Source organism: Musca autumnalis, unplaced genomic scaffold (genome assembly GCF_047663935.1).
Source record: "Musca autumnalis isolate F117 unplaced genomic scaffold, ASM4766393v1 scaffold_1, whole genome shotgun sequence".
NCBI classification, from domain to species: domain Eukaryota; kingdom Metazoa; phylum Arthropoda; class Insecta; order Diptera; family Muscidae; genus Musca; species Musca autumnalis.
In genome coordinates this window covers 186,248,793-186,265,975 of record NW_027411644.1, presented here as the reverse complement: position 1 = coordinate 186,265,975, position 17,183 = coordinate 186,248,793, and the positions used below count along the sequence as shown (strand labels likewise).

Genomic DNA, 17,183 nt, shown 5'->3' with positions numbered 1-17,183 from the left:
GAAACGCGAAAATTGCTGATTTGCTTACCCTTTTTATTTTCTTAAACATGGAAATTTGACAAAAGACAATTGATTTTCAACAGCATTGCCATATTGAAATTGCTATATTCAGTTTAAATTTCCTTTGATTTTGTGCATAAAGAATGTGGATAATGCACGAATTAATTTGAATTAAGGCAGTTAATGCAAATTAACGCTGCCGTCTGTCTAGGGTATAAGTCGCTTGTATGATCAGAAGAGACTCTGAAGTGACTCCCTGTAATGATTAAAAAGAGTTCAATTTAAAATACAACAGCAAATGTGTAGGAGTTACAAATAAATCATTGAGGCGTTTAAAATGTGACTATTTTTTCGTTATTTGTTGTCACATTTTGATCATCTGATTGAAAAATGGTTAATCAAAAAATTATGTATCTTCTGATCATATTTTGAACAGCTAGGTTATTAAACACGGCTCCGCCATTAAATTTGTCATTCCGTTTGTAACACATCGAAATATTCTTCGGAGATCCTATAAAGTATATATATTATTGATCAGCATAAAATTCTATGTCGATTTAACCATATCCGTCTGTCGCAATTTTAAAGATAGAGAGTCAATATTTGGTACAGAAGTTTCTATTACTTGCAGGATGGTTGGTATTGAAAATGGGATATATCGGTCCACGTTTCGATAAAGCGTCCGTCTGTCGCAATTTTAAATATAGAGAGTCAATATTTGGTACAGAAGTTTCTATTACTTGCAGGATGGTTGGTATTGAAAATGGGATATATCGGTCCACGTTTCGATATAGCCCCCATAGAACGGTACCTCCCGATTTTCGGTATTTTTAAGGTTTTAGCTTCATTATCATACCAAAATGGCTGAAATTTGGTACGTAGTCTTCTTGTCGGTATCGGTCCACGCCTTCATATAGCCCCCATAGAGCGGTACCTCCCGATTTCCGGTATTTTGAAGGTTTTAGCTTCATTATCACACCGAAATGGCTGAAATTTGGTACTTAGTCTACGTTGGTGGTTTAAAACTTTCCCCCTGAACTTTGTCGGTATCGGTCCATGCCTTCATATAGCCCCCATAGAACGGTACCTCCCGATTTTCGGTATTTTGAACGTTGTGGCCTCAATATTCCACCGAAATGGCTGAAATTTTGTATTTAGACTTCGTTGGGGGTACTCAAACTTCCCCTTTAAATTTGTCGTTATAGGTCCACGCCTTCATATAGCCCCCATGGAAAGGTATCTCCCGATTTTCTGTGTTTTGAAGGATGTGGCTTTGGTATTTAGTCTTCAATGTGATACAAAACTGTTCGCCAGAAATTTGTCTGTACAGGTCCTCGCTTTCATATTGCCCCATTTCCTACTAAAATTCGTCGGTATAGGTCCTCGTTTCGATATATCCCCCTTAGAACGGTACCTCCCGATTTTCGTAAGACAGAAGATTGTTACGTCAATATCCCACCGAAATGGCTGAAATTCGTTATTTAGTCTTCCAAGAGTTATAAAATATTCAAGAAGAGTATTATCAGTATAAGTCCACGTCTTCCTATATCCCCATAGAAGCATACTTCTTGATTTTCGGTATTTTTTTAAGTTTTAGCCACATTCTGTTACCGAAACATAGGAAATTTGGTATTTAGTCTTCTTTGAGTCTAAAAACTTTCCGTCAGAAATTTGTCGGTATAGATGGACGTTTTTAAATAGCCCCTATAGAACGGTACCTCACAGATTTTGCCAAGTGAAATGAAGAAAGTGAATGAAGAAACAGTATACGAAAGGGATAAAAGTCACAACAAAGCAGAAAAGAAAACAAAACAAAGGAAAGGAAAGAAAAGAAACAAAAAACAATGAAGAATAAAAAAAAAACTAATGCGGCCCATACACTGTGGGCATGCAGGACAGCATTTGTAATAGTATTAGTAAATTTTGAAGTTTCTGTCAATGTATGTATGTAGGAGTATTTTTAGCTGGATTGAAATCAAAATAGTTTTGATTTTGTAAATGAAACGTTTTCAATCCGATGAATTTTGTTTATTTTCCAAGAAATCAAAAAACAGTTTTTGAAAATAATAAATATTGATTGTGACGAAATTAATTTTTTTATGAAAACTTCAACTAAAAGTCGCTTTTTTGAGGAAAACTTATCATTTTTGGAATATGGATTGAAGGAATGCCACACATTATTCAATCACACACGTACACAAGGGGTTCATCGGCAGCAGCAGCTTGGCAGTAAATGTATGGGCCGCATAAAGATTCATAAACGATTATAAACATGACTCAAAAAAGACTCGAAAAAGAGTAACAAATTAATCACCAAAAAATGATTAAAATACGACTCGAAAAAGACTTTTGGTCTGTTTCACTAAAATGATTCGAATACAAATTCGTTCGAACTACCACCAAACATATTTTTTTTTTTTGAAAAATATTTTAATTTTCTATTTTCAATCAAACAAGCATTTCCTACAACAACAGGAGTTTGATAGTAAATCGAGCGATTTTGAATTCGAATCTTAGAGAAACAGGCCATTTATATACCATCAGAAAATGGGCAAAAATGTGGAGCAAGACTCATTTGTGATTTGTTTAGAAGAGTCACCTGAGGTTAGGTTTTCCTCCCGACAAAGAAGTCATTTACACAGCCAGCATTTTTTGAAATTTTTAATCAAATTTGAGTATTTTTTGATCCAACTGCACGATTAAAAAGCTGGAATATGAGCTCATTTTCTGATCGAGCTCATATTCCAGCTTTTTAATCGTGCAGTTGGATCAAAAAATACTCAAATTTGATTAAAAATTTCAAAAAATGCTGGCTGGGTACACACACCGAGTGCACATGGGACCACTGCTGCTATAAAACAATGGTTAACCATTCAGACAAATTGGAGTCGATTTAGTTCTGTTCGTCTGTCTGCCTAGCTGACAATATTTTGTCCAAAAGTATATCAAATTCGAATATGGACAATATCGGTGCACTTCTTCGGGTACCTTCACCAAAAAAAGTTCAACATGATTGGCAAAATGGTACGCTTGTTACTCTCGAAGGGAGTTCAAACATTCGAATATGAACTATATTGGTCCAATCCTTTGGGTACCTCCCACAAAACATTTCCAAATTTTTAGGAAAAGTACAGTTTATTATCACCTCATGGATAGTTGCGAAATTTTCACAGCAGTTAGTCCTCGCGTCCGCTATTACAATGGTATATTTTTTGGGACAAGTTCATACTTCCTGAGATAATTATCCATAATCCGTAAAAAACCGACGGCAGCCTACTAAAATGTTTCGTGCACAAGTTATCTCTCTATTGTAGTACTCAGTTTGGTCCGAACTTTGCACAGCGTAATAATTCATCCAAACATACATATAATTCGAAGAGGGATTATATTGGTTCACTGCTTGAGGTACCTCCCTCACAGAATTTCAAACTTTTAGCCAACCGAATTAGCTGTTGATTGGACAATGTTTTAGTGCAGTCCCCATTAGCCAAATTTTCAATCGGCTTTTCGAGTTATCTATGGGGAGGTAATATCTCTATCAAATTTTTGAGAAAGATTCACATTAATTCGGAACGTCCACAATTTTCAGATTATGACCACAAAAGTTCCAAAAATACCATTCTAGAACAGTGTCTATAAAAACCATGGAATTGACAGAACACCTTTGATAAAAAAACAATCCTACAAAAATTTGAGAAAATCAGGTTGGATTTTTATTTTAGCTAAGGTTAATGGGCTCTGGTGAGCACTAAATGTTTTGGAAGATTTTCCTTTTGGTACTGTCGTTTCGTTTTTCTGGAAGTATCTATATGGTAAAATTCAAATTTCCTTTACAATTCCATCGAGAAAAAAATTAAAAAAATGTTGACAAGCACATTCACTATTTTTGTTACATGGGTTAAGAAAAAAATCGTGGTTTCAAATATGTTCGCGTTCACAAAATTGGATGCTGCGCCCAAAAGTTATGGGGGGTTTTATTCCCTTATAAAGAAAAAATATTTAAAAATTACCTTTGTGTTGCAATACCAAAATGTATATATAAATCGGTAACAACATTTAATATCTATCCGTAGACGCCTAAATATTAGCTAAATTTATTTTTATTTTCGCGGAAAATCAAAAAATAATGAAGGAATTTTGGAGTAAATTTTATTTATTCTTACTCAGAGTCCATAAAAATCTCTAAAAAATAAACTAAAAATACGTACAGAATCTTGACAATGTCCAGAAAAATGTGAGACCAAAATTTTATTGATTAGGATTTTAAATTGCATATTGCAGCTACAACAAAAGACAAAAGTTTATTGTTGGAACATTATTTCAAGAATATATTTTTTGGTTTAATACGAAAAATTTTAGAAAATTTTTTGGAGTTATTCTACTATTTCGCTAAATTTCCTAACAAAACCTGAATTATTTTGCTAAAACCTCTTCAAGGAAAATAGTTTATCATCGTGAAAGTATATTTGCATAGTGTGATAAGCAATAGAATTAGGAAATAAAGAGTGATATTGATATTACAATCAAAGAAAAAACATAAAAGTTTAAAACCGTATAACGCGCGAAATAGTTAAAATCAGTTGAGGCGCATGTGCTTTTCGCATAGAGCGAGTGCATCTCTGTCAATATGTTTGCATTTTTCCATGTTTCATTTAACCGCAAAAGTGTGCCATCAGTTGCATCTTACTACACCAAAATGCTTCATGTGGGTAAAAATAACGCGATGTTCATATGATTATAAGGCGCATCCGATTTCAGTGACCCCCTGTTAAAAATACGTCAATAAGACAAATTTTATACAGATTCGTCAAGAACCGCGGATGTGCTACCTGATTCTATTTTTGGTTAAATACGAATACTACTCCCGAATCTCTGAAATTCAAGACACACCTTTTTGACAAATATTATAATCGTGTATAAAGGATTCCATTTATGTAAAAAAATTTAAGGGCAATCGCGGTTAAGTATGCGGATTAGTCAAAATAAAATTTTGCTTATTTTCCTATTTTCAGGGTATCTATATCAGCGGTTTTAGTGGATGGATTCGATCGCGGTAGGGCTCAGTGAATCCGGCGCGGAAAAAAACTAAAATCACGCGGGGTTCAAGGGTACCTGAGTCATAGTTGTAAATTTTGAAGCCAACAAATAGGTTTTTAAAGAAAAATTACACACCAAAAATTCGACTTTGGACTCCTATTACTAGGAAGCTGTGGGGAGCACACTCATGAGATATACATCAAACGACGTGGAATCACGAGTTCTACAATCCAATAAATAGATTAGGTCGTTATCTGGTTGCGCCCTCCAATTATAAGAAAAATTCAAAAAACCCCGATTTCAAAACTTCAAAATGTCAGCATCGATTTAAGAGGGATGCACTGTATATATCGAGAAGTCACACATTAGCATCATGTTGCCCAAGGGGTATTCTTCAATCCTATCTTTGAGCTCAGGTCTGAATTTTTCCTCGTTTGACCAGAAATCAAGAAAAAACACAAAAAAGCTTGCTAACTTCAACACATTTTTACCCAGTTTTTTATATTACCACCAACGCAGCTTCCACGAAAATTATTTGTTATGGTCCATATTATAAGATCGTGGCTAAAACACTTCAGTTCATGTAAATATATTCATATTTTATAAAATATATTAACAGTTCGCGACTTATTAAATGGTGAACCTCAACTTCAACGATTGTAAAACATTTTTGAATATTACCATATACTCAATGTATGTGTTTAATTCTAATCTGATAAGCTTTCTAAAACTTTTTAAATTCGTATGGCAGTAATATTGACCTTATATTTTTCAAGTATACCTGCCAGTGCGTAAACTGCACGTTCGCAGATCATGGACTTCGCGAATAATAGACTTACAAGTTTGAGGGGGTGCTTTTTTGTTTTTTTTTTTTCGTAGTATGTATTTTGCTTTTTGGAGGTATGGGTTACTAGCCCAACGCTCAACATAAGTTGTTAACGTTCTTATGAGTGAACGCGCGGCACATGTTAGCTGACTACCTATAAAGGCGCTCCCCAGGTGTCAACACGGGGAGGTCAATATCCACTTGAGATGAAAGAGGCATCAGGGCCGTTGCGTAGTTATGCTAGTTGCTCAAAATCCGACAAATTCTTGGCATAATCTTCAAAAATCTCCCCTAATTTCGTGTATGCAATTTTATGTTACACTGTGCAATATATCCCCCAAAATATGTACGACATCAATAAACACACCAATATAAATTTGTTATTTGTTGCTTAATTTGTAATAATTTCATTTTAATTTCCATTCCCACATAATTTTAATGATTTATTAAATTGCTGATAGCCTTCTCAATATAAATGTGCAATCCTACGCGCATAACGTATGTATTTGCATTTACATACATTCATACATATTTGTTTGTACGTTTGTGATGTAATCAGGTGGGTCGAAAAAAGAAATTTCGATGTTTCACTTAATAAAAAATGTTAGAAGCCGAATTAGCACTCCATTCTTTTATCTTCCCCTTTCTTTTATCTACGAAGAATGTCAAACAAACCAAGTACCGCCTTATAAACTTGTTCATGTAGTCGTGGTCGTATCACTGTATTGTAGAGTGTAAAATTTGCCTGACGAAAGAAGCATCTGTTGTTCAATTTTATTCTTCTTTGTTGTATATATTTCGACATATACGAAGTCATTAACTACCTCAAATTTGCAGTTACCAAATTCCACAGCTGCGCATTACATTGCGATTTTTACAAATTATACATTTATGGTAACCTCAGGACTCCATTGTTATTATCTTCACACTAGATTATTTCTAGTAGTCATATTCAAGCAAAGGTTATGGCTATTTATCGTTGGTTTAAACCTAAAAAAATACTAAGTACATTTTCCGAGTATTACCGGTTTGTATAACTTCTCTAAATGTGGTTTCGATCTTCGGTTATCTTTTACACAATGTTCCGATATTCCATTTAAGCTTACCAAAATTGTTTTCCTCGTCTAATGTATCCAAATGCCAACAGCAATTTATCTAAAATAATATTTGTGTATATGTGTGTTTTTTTGCAGTTTATATTGACTATTCGGTGTGTAAATAGTGTAAACAAATCAAAAGACAACAACAACAAGAAAAGCAACAAAATTGTAAATATGTCTTTACAATCAATTAAATACTCAGTCGGAAAATTGGAAATATTGGATCAGCTACTACTTCCGGTACAATCGAAATATGTAGCTGTTAAAGGTGTGGAGGATGGTTGGAAAGTTATCAATAAAATGCAGGTGAGTAGTATTAATTTTCTGCAAGTAAATTTGCTAAAGCGGATAACTATAGCTTCGTTCCAGTATACATTAAATGGTAAAAGTGTCAAAAGAGCAAACATTCGATTTTTCCAAAATCTACGGAAACGGAAAAATGACAGAAAAGTAAAAAAACTGGAACAAATGTCAAAGTCGGCGTGTTTTTGCTCGCCCAAATTTGAAGTGTAAAAAGTTTCTAAAGAGAAAGCTATTTTGTTCAAAGAGAAGTGAACATTTTGCAACTCTTTTGGTGTACGGGAACGCATTTTGGGGAAAAATGTGCAAAATGTGTTAAATGTGTAAAAACTTTTTAGTTCTGGAACGAAGCTTATATAAAATATTCCTAATTAGAAACTTGTTGTTTTTCTAATATTGGTCGTTCCTCATGTCGTATGAGAAATCTACATTTATAATATTTATGAGAATCATACGCACCATCGATCTACACCGTGCGTCTTAACTAACTTTAAATGAAAGGTGCTTACACATGGGAAATTTTTTGCGGATTCTTAAACAATGTTCATAGTTGAGAAAAATCAGAAAAGCAAAAAAAAAAAAAAAAAAATCGCCGGAGGGATTTTCAAATAAATCGCGGTCAAAGTTCATATTTTTAGATTTTCACGATTTTAGGACAATGCAGTGACTGTATAAAAAATGTCATGTACGGTGCGCCTTAACTAACTTTAAATGAAAACCGCTTACACCTGGGAAGATTTTGTGGATTTTAAAACAGTAATGTTCATAGATGAGAAAAATCCAAAAACAAGAAAAAATCGCTGAAGGAATTTACAAAAAATTGCGTTCAAAGTTCAAATTTTTGGTTTATTCTAGGTTTTCGGGATTTTGCTTGGAAGCGGCAAGTCCTATTGAAATGGGACTAAAGAAAATGTTGTAGATGATTTTCATATACATATTCTTTAGAGCCATTTTGATAGGATTTTCCGCTTCCAAGAAAAATCCAAAAAACCTAAAATAAAACTAAAAACGCGAACTTTGACCGCGATTTATTTAAAAATCCCTTCGGAGATTTTTATTTTTTTTTTTATTTTTCTCATATATGAACATTGCAGAATCATTTAAAGTTAGTTAGTTATGGAGGCGATACAGTCGGTGCATTGCACAGTGTCAAATTTTACGAAAAACCTGGCCAAAACTCTAAAACTGAATGGATTTTGACCCAACCTTGGGTCCTTATGTTTTTCGGTTCGCTGGTTTCATTTTTCATATTTTTTTACCCCTCAGGCGGTCATCAAAGGGGTCTTTTTGCCACCTTCTCCTATAAAATGGGATCGTATCAGATCAAAATATTCAACAAATTTGTTCGCCATCAATTTTATTATAGGTCCTAGAATACACGAAAACACTATGTCTTACTTAAACTCCAGAAATATGCAAAATTAAAAACACATTTTAGGGTTAAGGTCGTACTTCATGTGAGTTTTGGCACAATTGTAATACAAAATGTCATTTTAGAAGGACAGCGTCAGAGACAAAAATGTTTTCCGCTAAATTTCACTATAAGTCACCAAATAAATGAAATCTCTATTTGCATTACATACCAACGAAACATCGGTATCAATTTTGCCAAAAAACCAAGAAACTAAAATGGGGGTGCAAGCTTCTACCATTTCTACAGTTTTGGAAATAATTGAGTTAATATTACTTTAAAATCCTTGCACTTTAAGTATATAGTGTCTTTGGCAACTTTACTGACAAGAATGCGAGGAATATTTTTCTTAAAAAAATTAACCCTAACGGGATTCAAAAAGGGTCCGTTTTGGTCCCTTGCTCCACAAATCGCTAAAATTTCCTATAAAATGTGATCGTATCGGACCAAAATATTCTAGAAATTTGTTCGCCATAAAATTTTACTATAGGTCCTAGAATACATCGAAACTCTAAATTTTACCTAAACGCCAGGAAGTTACCCTATACTATATTCTGACATTCTGAATCAACGAAAATATGTATGTATATATCTGCAAGACAAAATGTCACATACCATCTTTTATAAAGGAAAATATGAAAAAAACCAAAAAGTTGAAACACAAAAAATGCCATAACGCATTTATTTTTCAACGGATTTCGTTGGTTTTCCCCATTTTGGAAAGCCAACTAAATTTGCTACTGGTTAAAAGTAAACAATTGTACTGTTAGGTGTCGTTTACGCCGCCTAGAGCATAAGGAAAAACATTTTGCTGTTTTTTAATGCGTTTTTGTCACACTTAAACCACTATTACTTAGCCATTTGGTAACCGATTTTAATAATCTATGGCTTGTTCGAAAGGCATTACTCTCCCCTTTATAATGAAAAAGTGTGTGTGCAAATCGGTTGTGGAAAAAAGAAGTAATGTCCGTTTAAACTTGAAAATCCAAGAAAGCCCATTTTTCACTACATTTACCGTTATAAAATGAAAAACCGAAGTGACCCAAAGAAACCAAAGGTATTTTCGTATCCTGTGGACTCCCACAAAACCGAATTTATGCATTAGAACCCCTGCAAATTTTCACTGTAGCACAGTGTTATTAAAGAACGCACACTTCGTTGGCGACACTGAACATTTTAAATACGTTTCACATACCTTTCATTAAAATTACCAAAATATTTACAACCCGTTGTTTATTTTATCATCATATCATTATCATAGTTTTATAAACAACTTAAATATTGAGACAACAAAAAAATCCAAATAGGGTCAATTTGACCAGTTTTTATACCCACTTATTTCATCCCACTGTAGTGATCCTATAAAAAATATTTAACCATATTTAGTGTAAATTGATAATTTTTTTCGATTTCTGGCCAGATTTTTCGGAAAATTTGACACTGCGCATTGTCCCATTTTGAACTTCTATATCTCAAAAATGGTAAAACCTAGGAAAAAGTAATGAAGGTCAATCTTGTAGAGAATTTCGCATTTTGATAGTATTTGCAGCTTCCAAGCTAAATCGTAAAAACCTAAAAAAACCTAAAAAGGTTGAACTTTGACCGCGATTTATTTGAAAATCCTTTCGGCGATTTTTCTTTTTTCTCATCTATGAACATTGTAGTTTCAGAATCCGCAAAAACTTCCCAGGTGTAAGCACCTTTCGTTTAAAGTTAGGTAAGGCGCACCATGTCCATCAATACCTGTCTACTAAAATTGTAATTTGGAAATACGCTGAAATGTTTCGTGTGAAATGTATAGCCCAGCCAAAATAGACATGCGTATAAAGGGGAAATAGCAGAAGTTCCCACAAAGCTGAATTTTGGTGGGGAGCTAGGGTTTGCCATTAAAAGCAAAGTCCCCATCGATTCCATGAGTGCAAAAAAACTATTCGGGGAAAGGCCAATTTTTGGAGCCTTATTCAGTTTTTTTATTTTTCTCAAAAACGTCTTACCGTCTATCGTTCAATTGAACGATCCGGATCACTAACTCGTTCAATGGACACCGGTAATTTCTTTGACAAACTGCGTATACTTAATTTCACACGTTGGTTTTTATGATGTTACTCATTCGTCTTTGAACGAGGACAGTGATCCGGATCGTTCAATTGAATTGAATTGATTGCCCAACTCTACTGAAAACATGAGAAGACGTCCCTGTTACAGTTCTCAGGGCGTCATTCTGACAGATTTGAATATTTTTCCATCGCATTGAACTTATTTTCGTGGACCATACTGGCGCCGCATAGCTTACCACAGATCGACCTATCGTGTTATACATACATACATACAGTTTATCAACTAATGAATTGCAAAAACATTGTAACAGATTGCATATTAATTGTACATTTCTGTTCATTATGTAAAAAAAAACAAATTATGTATAAAACTATATTATAATTCTTCCACAAAGATCCCAGAAGGGACAAGGGAGGCTTCTCTCATACATTGAGTGCACCCTGATTCATATTAGCTCAATGATAAGAGATCTACTGTTTATCGCCGACTCCGAACGGCGTGTATTAAGACACGACTTGTAGAGAAGTTTTACATGGATGAAATGTCGCCAACATTACTGAGGGGTATTTTGCCACCGTTGAAAATTTGATGTTATTTGGCCTGGGAATCGAACTGCAGACCTTCTGAATGAAAGGCGCGTGTGCATACTATTGCACCGCTGCGGAACTCAATATTCCGTCAAAATATACTAAGTTGATTTACTTTGCCATAAATGAACAATTAATATGCAATTTGTTACTATTTCGGTTTTTGCAAAACATTAGTTGACAAACTTATGTGGTTAACTAGGTTTCTTTATCTACACCCCAAGTGATGCCGGCTTGAGAACGTTGTTCCTGCATCTCAGTTTGTCAGATCAGTCAAAAATAACTTCAGCCTTTCACTAATAACATCAGGGAAGTTCGTACAATCATCCACATATGTTACTATCTCGACGTCGCACAATGTTGCCGCGTGGACAAAAATCAAAAATTGTGATGTTAACTTTTACATATGTTTATGATTTCTTCTTACAGTAAACACATCCCATACAACGAATCTGAAAGAATTTTGTCGATATGTGCATCCATAATGAAGTTATAGCCCTTTAAATATGAAAAATATTTCCCAGGTAATCTAAAGCGGTAATCATATGAAAATTAGACAATTTTTAAAATAACATTTTCTGAAAAGTTTGTTGATAAAATTAAAAGTTTTGGATGGGGATTTGATGGGTGGGGTATAAATATAAAATTTTAGTACAAAAAGTTGACATCAACTGCACATGGGCAATGTACCGTTATCAAGAAATCAAAACTTAAATTTGATAAAAAAATCAAATTCTTATTATTTAGTAGAGCAGATCTGTTGATTGCCACCTATTGCCACCTCGGCTCTTGTTTTCCGGTTATTGGACATCTCTTCCAAATAAAAATGTACAAAAACGTTCTGCCCATCCCTCCAACCTTCTGAGATATATCGGTTCAGATTTTATATAATCCCCATATATATCTTTTCCCAATTTAGCTATAACTTGTTCAATTTTGATCGGATATCCTACAAATTTAGTACGTGTTATTTTCTTGGGCCCCTGAATAGCTACACCGATTTTCACAAAAATCGGTTCAGATTTGGATATAGCCCCCATATCTATCTATCCCCGATTTTGCTATAACTCGGTCAATTTTAATCGAATAGGCTTCAAATTTCTTCTTAGGCCCCTGAATAGATTTACCGATTTTCGTAAAAATCGGTTCAGATTTGGATATAGCCCCCATATATAACTTCCCCCGATTTTGCTATAATTAGCTCAATTTTTGATGAATAGCCTTCAAATTTAACATGGGATGTTCCTCAGGCCCTGTTCAGTTTTACCGTTGACTTAGGTTAATGAATGTTTGCACAAGTACTTATGAGGGCACAGGAATGAAAGAAATAAACTTTGGTCCATATCGGTTCAGGTTCGAAAATGGCTTCGATATATAATTTCGCCCGATGTCACTCAATTACGAAAAATTACGTCATATTTTCCGAATTTAATCAATATCTCACATACATTGCGTGTTTAGTGAAAATATATATGAGAGCTATATCCAAATCTAAACCGATTTTTGTCAAAATCGGTAGAGCTACTTAGGGGCCTAAGAAAATATTACATATTAAATTTGAAGGCTATTAGACAAAATTGACCGAGTTATAGCAAAATCGGGGAAAGATATATATGGGGGCTATATCCTAATCTGAACCGATATGGACCAAAGTTGAAATTTTTCATTCCTATGCCCTTATAAATACTTGTGCAAAAAATCATCAGCGTAGGTCAACTCCTTCTATTTTTGTCCACATTTGTATGGAAGCGGCAACACTGTGCGTCGTCTGGTGGTGGTGGAATACAGGGGAGATATAGTATAAACAGTTCCGGAGATATCACCCCAACTTGGATTTTATTGTTCCTGAATTCCACGACAGACTGCAATCCACACATATAATTGATTATCCAACGTTTTAAACTTGGCCGGAGGGTAGTCTGCTAAATGTCCCTAAACAGCGTGGAGTGCTTGACAGTATCAAACGCTTTTGATACTATCGCACCGTGTCCTATCGCACCGCTTGCTCTGATTGAGTCCTTGACTAATATGTGTGGAGATAACGTGCAGCCTGTTGACGTACTGCGCTTCTTACGGAACTCATGCTGATGATCGGTAACTGAAAAAAGCGAAATAAGTTTGTATGATTCGGCGTGTTTTTGCTCGCCCAAATTTGAAGTGTAAAAAGTTTCTAAAGAGAAAGCTATTTTGTTCAAAGAGAAGTGAACATTTTGCAACTCTTTTGGTGTACGGGAACGCATTTTGGGGAAAAATGTGCAAAATGTGTTAAATGTGTAAAAACTTTTTAGTTCTGGAACGAAGCTTATATAAAATATTCCTAATTAGAAACTTGTTGTTTTTCTAATATTGGTCGTTCCTCATGTCGTATGAGAAATATAAATTTATAATATTTATGAGAATCATACGCACCATCGATCTACACCGTGCGACTTAACATTAAATGAAAGGTGCTTAAACTATAATGTTCATACATGAGACAAATCGGAAAAACAAAAAAATAATAGCCGGAGGGATTTTCAAATAAATCGCAGTCAAAGTTCATATTTTTAGGGTTTTTTAGATTGTCACGATTTTGGGACAATGCATTGACTGTATCGCCTCCTTATAAAACAATGTCATGTACGGCGCGCCTTAACTAACTTTAAAGGAAAACCGCTTACACCTGGGAAATTTTTGCGGATTTTGAAACAGTAATGTTCATAGATGAGAAAAAATCCAAAAACAAGAAAAAATCGCTGACGGAATTTTTAAATAAATCGCGGTCAAAGTTCACATAAATGAACAATTAATATGCAATTTGTTAGAATTTGGGTTTTTGCAATACTTTAGTTGTTGTTGTTGTAACAGTGTTTATTATTATGTTTGTATGTTCGTTCTTCTGTTCAATCTGGCTCTGGGTCTACCTCCAGTTGCAGGAAATGGCTGCTTCGATGGGATGTAGCCTCAGATCTACTGAGCCAAAACTACTCTGGTTTGTCGTGGCAGGTGACGCATGCTCCTCAGCTGCGATAGATCGGGGATGTACTCCGATAACTTTGTTTACAGTATATTTGCTTGTGGCCTTAGCAACTGCATCCGTGTGAATACTATTTAAAACTGCTTGTTGATCTAGGGGTACTATATTGTTGGACCTCCCTCTCTAGAGCATGAATATCCTTCCTGATATGCCTGAATGTGTCGGGTCTAGCCAGCAGATGGTGATTGGGATGGCTCTCACGGTAACACCCAAGCAAGTACTGCAACGACAGTATCTCATTGTGTTGCTTTACTGGAAGAATTTTTGCCACCCGATGTAGATGGTCCACTGAAGACTTGTGGAGGCACCCTGTTGCTGTTCTCAGGGCGGCGTTCTGGCAAATTTGAATCTTATCCCACTGCGTGTCACATAAATTCGGGGACCAAACTGGCGCCGCATAGCTTACCACAGACCGACCTATCGCGTTATACGTGGCCAACAAGGTTTCTTTATCTGCACCCCAAGTGCTGCCGGCAACGGACTTTGAGGCCCTTGTTCCTACTTTTCAACTTGTCGCAGATAGCTGTGGCGTGTGTGCACGACGTGAATGTAGTGTCGAATGTGACCCCTAAAATTTTAGGGCAGTTTGTGGTCGGAATTCTGCTACCGTCGACCATGACATTAAACTCTCGTCCAAACTGCGCTGTCCATGTGGTGAACAGAGTGGCTGTAGATTTTGTGGCGGAAATCTGCATATTCCTCGAGTGGAAAAATGTGGTAAGATCGGTTAAACAGGTGTTCAGTCTCTCACAGATGTCATCAGGGAAGGTATCTGACGCCAGGATCGTGCAATTATCCGCATACGTTACGATCTCGATGCCGTCTGGAGGGGGCGGAATACAGGAGAGGAAGAGGTTAAACAGTTCCGGATATGTCACCCCACCTTGGAGAACTCCCTGTTTTACTCTACAGTGTTTGGACTTCTTGTTCCTGAATTCCACGTACGACTGGCGTCCACACATATAATTGATTATCCAACGTTTAAAACGTGGCCGGAGGGTAGTCTGCCTTATGTCCCAACCAGCGTTGAGTGCTCGACAGTATGAAACGCTTTTGATAAGTCGAGCGCCACCACCGTGTCCTATCCCACGGATTGCTCTGGTAATATGTGTGGAGATGGCTGTTGTTACGGAACTCATGCTGATGTTCGGTAACTGAAAAAAAAAACGAATCAGGTTTGTATGATTGCCTGGCTTCAGCACCGGAACCACCTTGCCCATTTTCCAGACTTTGGGAACGATGTGAGTGGTTAGACACAGGTTGAGAACTTTGGTGAAATACTCTACTCCCGGTTCATAAAACTGTCTCAGCATTATTATGGGCAACACCCCAAGCTCCTAACGCTTTGTATGAGTTAGCGTTCCCGATGACATTCCCAATATCATCCATTGTGAATTGTGGTGGTTCTTCCTCAGCAGGAAGGAATCTAATGCGTTCCTCAACAAACTGCTGATTAAACTGCTCCTCTTTGGATCAGTCAGCGTAATGTGATAAAAGTGATCCAATATTGCAACTCTTCAGATGATGTAACCACTTGTTCCGTTTATGCTCACCGACCAACCTGCTAACATCCAGTGTCATCTCCCTGACTCTGGGGTCACTGGGGTTGGCACGACGAAACTCATCACGCACATATGCTAATCCCATCGTCTCTGCTGGGAAATTTGGTCTCACTTCGGGTATTCTTACTTACTTACTTAGCTGGCCCATTACAGAACATTTGTTCTATAGGCCGAACTAAGAAGAGATCTCCATTCCTCTCTAATTGTTGCTTTGCACTCTGGAATACCGCGCCTTTTCATCTCATCATCCACTTGCTTGCGCCATCTATTCCTTGGCCTGCCAATTCTGCGTGCACCGCCATGTGGCATGTATTCATACGCCTTTTTAGCGGGTTCATCATCGCTCATTCTTATGATATGGCCTAGCCAACGCAATCGCTGCATCTCGATACGTTTAACAATATTGATGTCGTTGTATAGCAGATACAGCTCGTGGTTCATGCGACGTCGATATTCACCGTCAACGCAGATTGGTCCGTAGATCTTTCGAAGAATTTTTCTCTCAAACACACCAAGCACTGCCATGTCTGCTTGCGCAAGTACCCAGGCTTCGGAGCCATACATCAGCACGGGTAGTATCAGTGTTTTGTAGAGCGTTATTTTTGTTTGACGAGATGTGGCTTTGTTTTTAAACTGCTTACTTAATCCAAAGTAGCATCTGTTGGCCAATACAATTCTTCTTTTTATTTCACAACTGATGTCGTTTGTTGTGTTGACGGAGGTGCCGAGGTAGACGAAGTCTTTTACTACCTCAATATTATAGGAACCAACTTCCACAGTCGGTCCGAGCTCAATGGACGCATTGCGCGTCGACACCATCAACTTGGTCTTCTCACCGTTTACCGCCAGACCCACTTTAGCAGATTCTCCTTCGACCTTTATAAAGGTATCAGTTACCTCTTTTACTGATCGACCCATGATGTCTATATCATCAGCATAAGCAAGTAACATGTGACTATTGGTGTAGATTGTGCCACTTCTTTTGACGTTTGCCTCTCGTATAACCTTTTCTAGCAGGATGTTGAAGAGGTCACACGAAAGGCTGTCTCCTTGTCTGAAACCTCTTTTGGTACCAAACTCTTCGGAGAGGTTCTTTCCTATTTTAACTGAGGACCTCGTGTCAGTTAAAGTCATTTTACAAAGCCGGATGAGCTTTGCGGGAATACCAAATTCAGACATGGCTTGGAATACCTTTGAGCGCAGCGGACTGTCGAAGGCTGCTTTATAATCGACAAAAAGGTGGTAGGTGTCGATCTGCATCTCTTGGGTCTTCTCCAGGATTTGCC

General features: G+C 36.5%; 1 protein-coding gene across 3 annotated transcripts in view; it reads left to right on the top strand.

Annotated features, from left to right (window-relative positions):
• LOC141388813 (methylthioribose-1-phosphate isomerase) overlaps positions 1-17,183 on the top strand; it is a 54,861-nt gene that overhangs the window by 16,783 nt on the left and 20,895 nt on the right. For all 3 annotated transcript variants that reach the window (XM_073959207.1, XM_073959206.1, XM_073959209.1), the window contains exon 2: positions 7,057-7,269. In XM_073959207.1, the coding sequence (XP_073815308.1) occupies positions 7,138-7,269 (132 nt within the window). In that variant the 5' untranslated portion in view covers positions 7,057-7,137. The remainder of the gene's footprint in view (positions 1-7,056; positions 7,270-17,183) is intronic.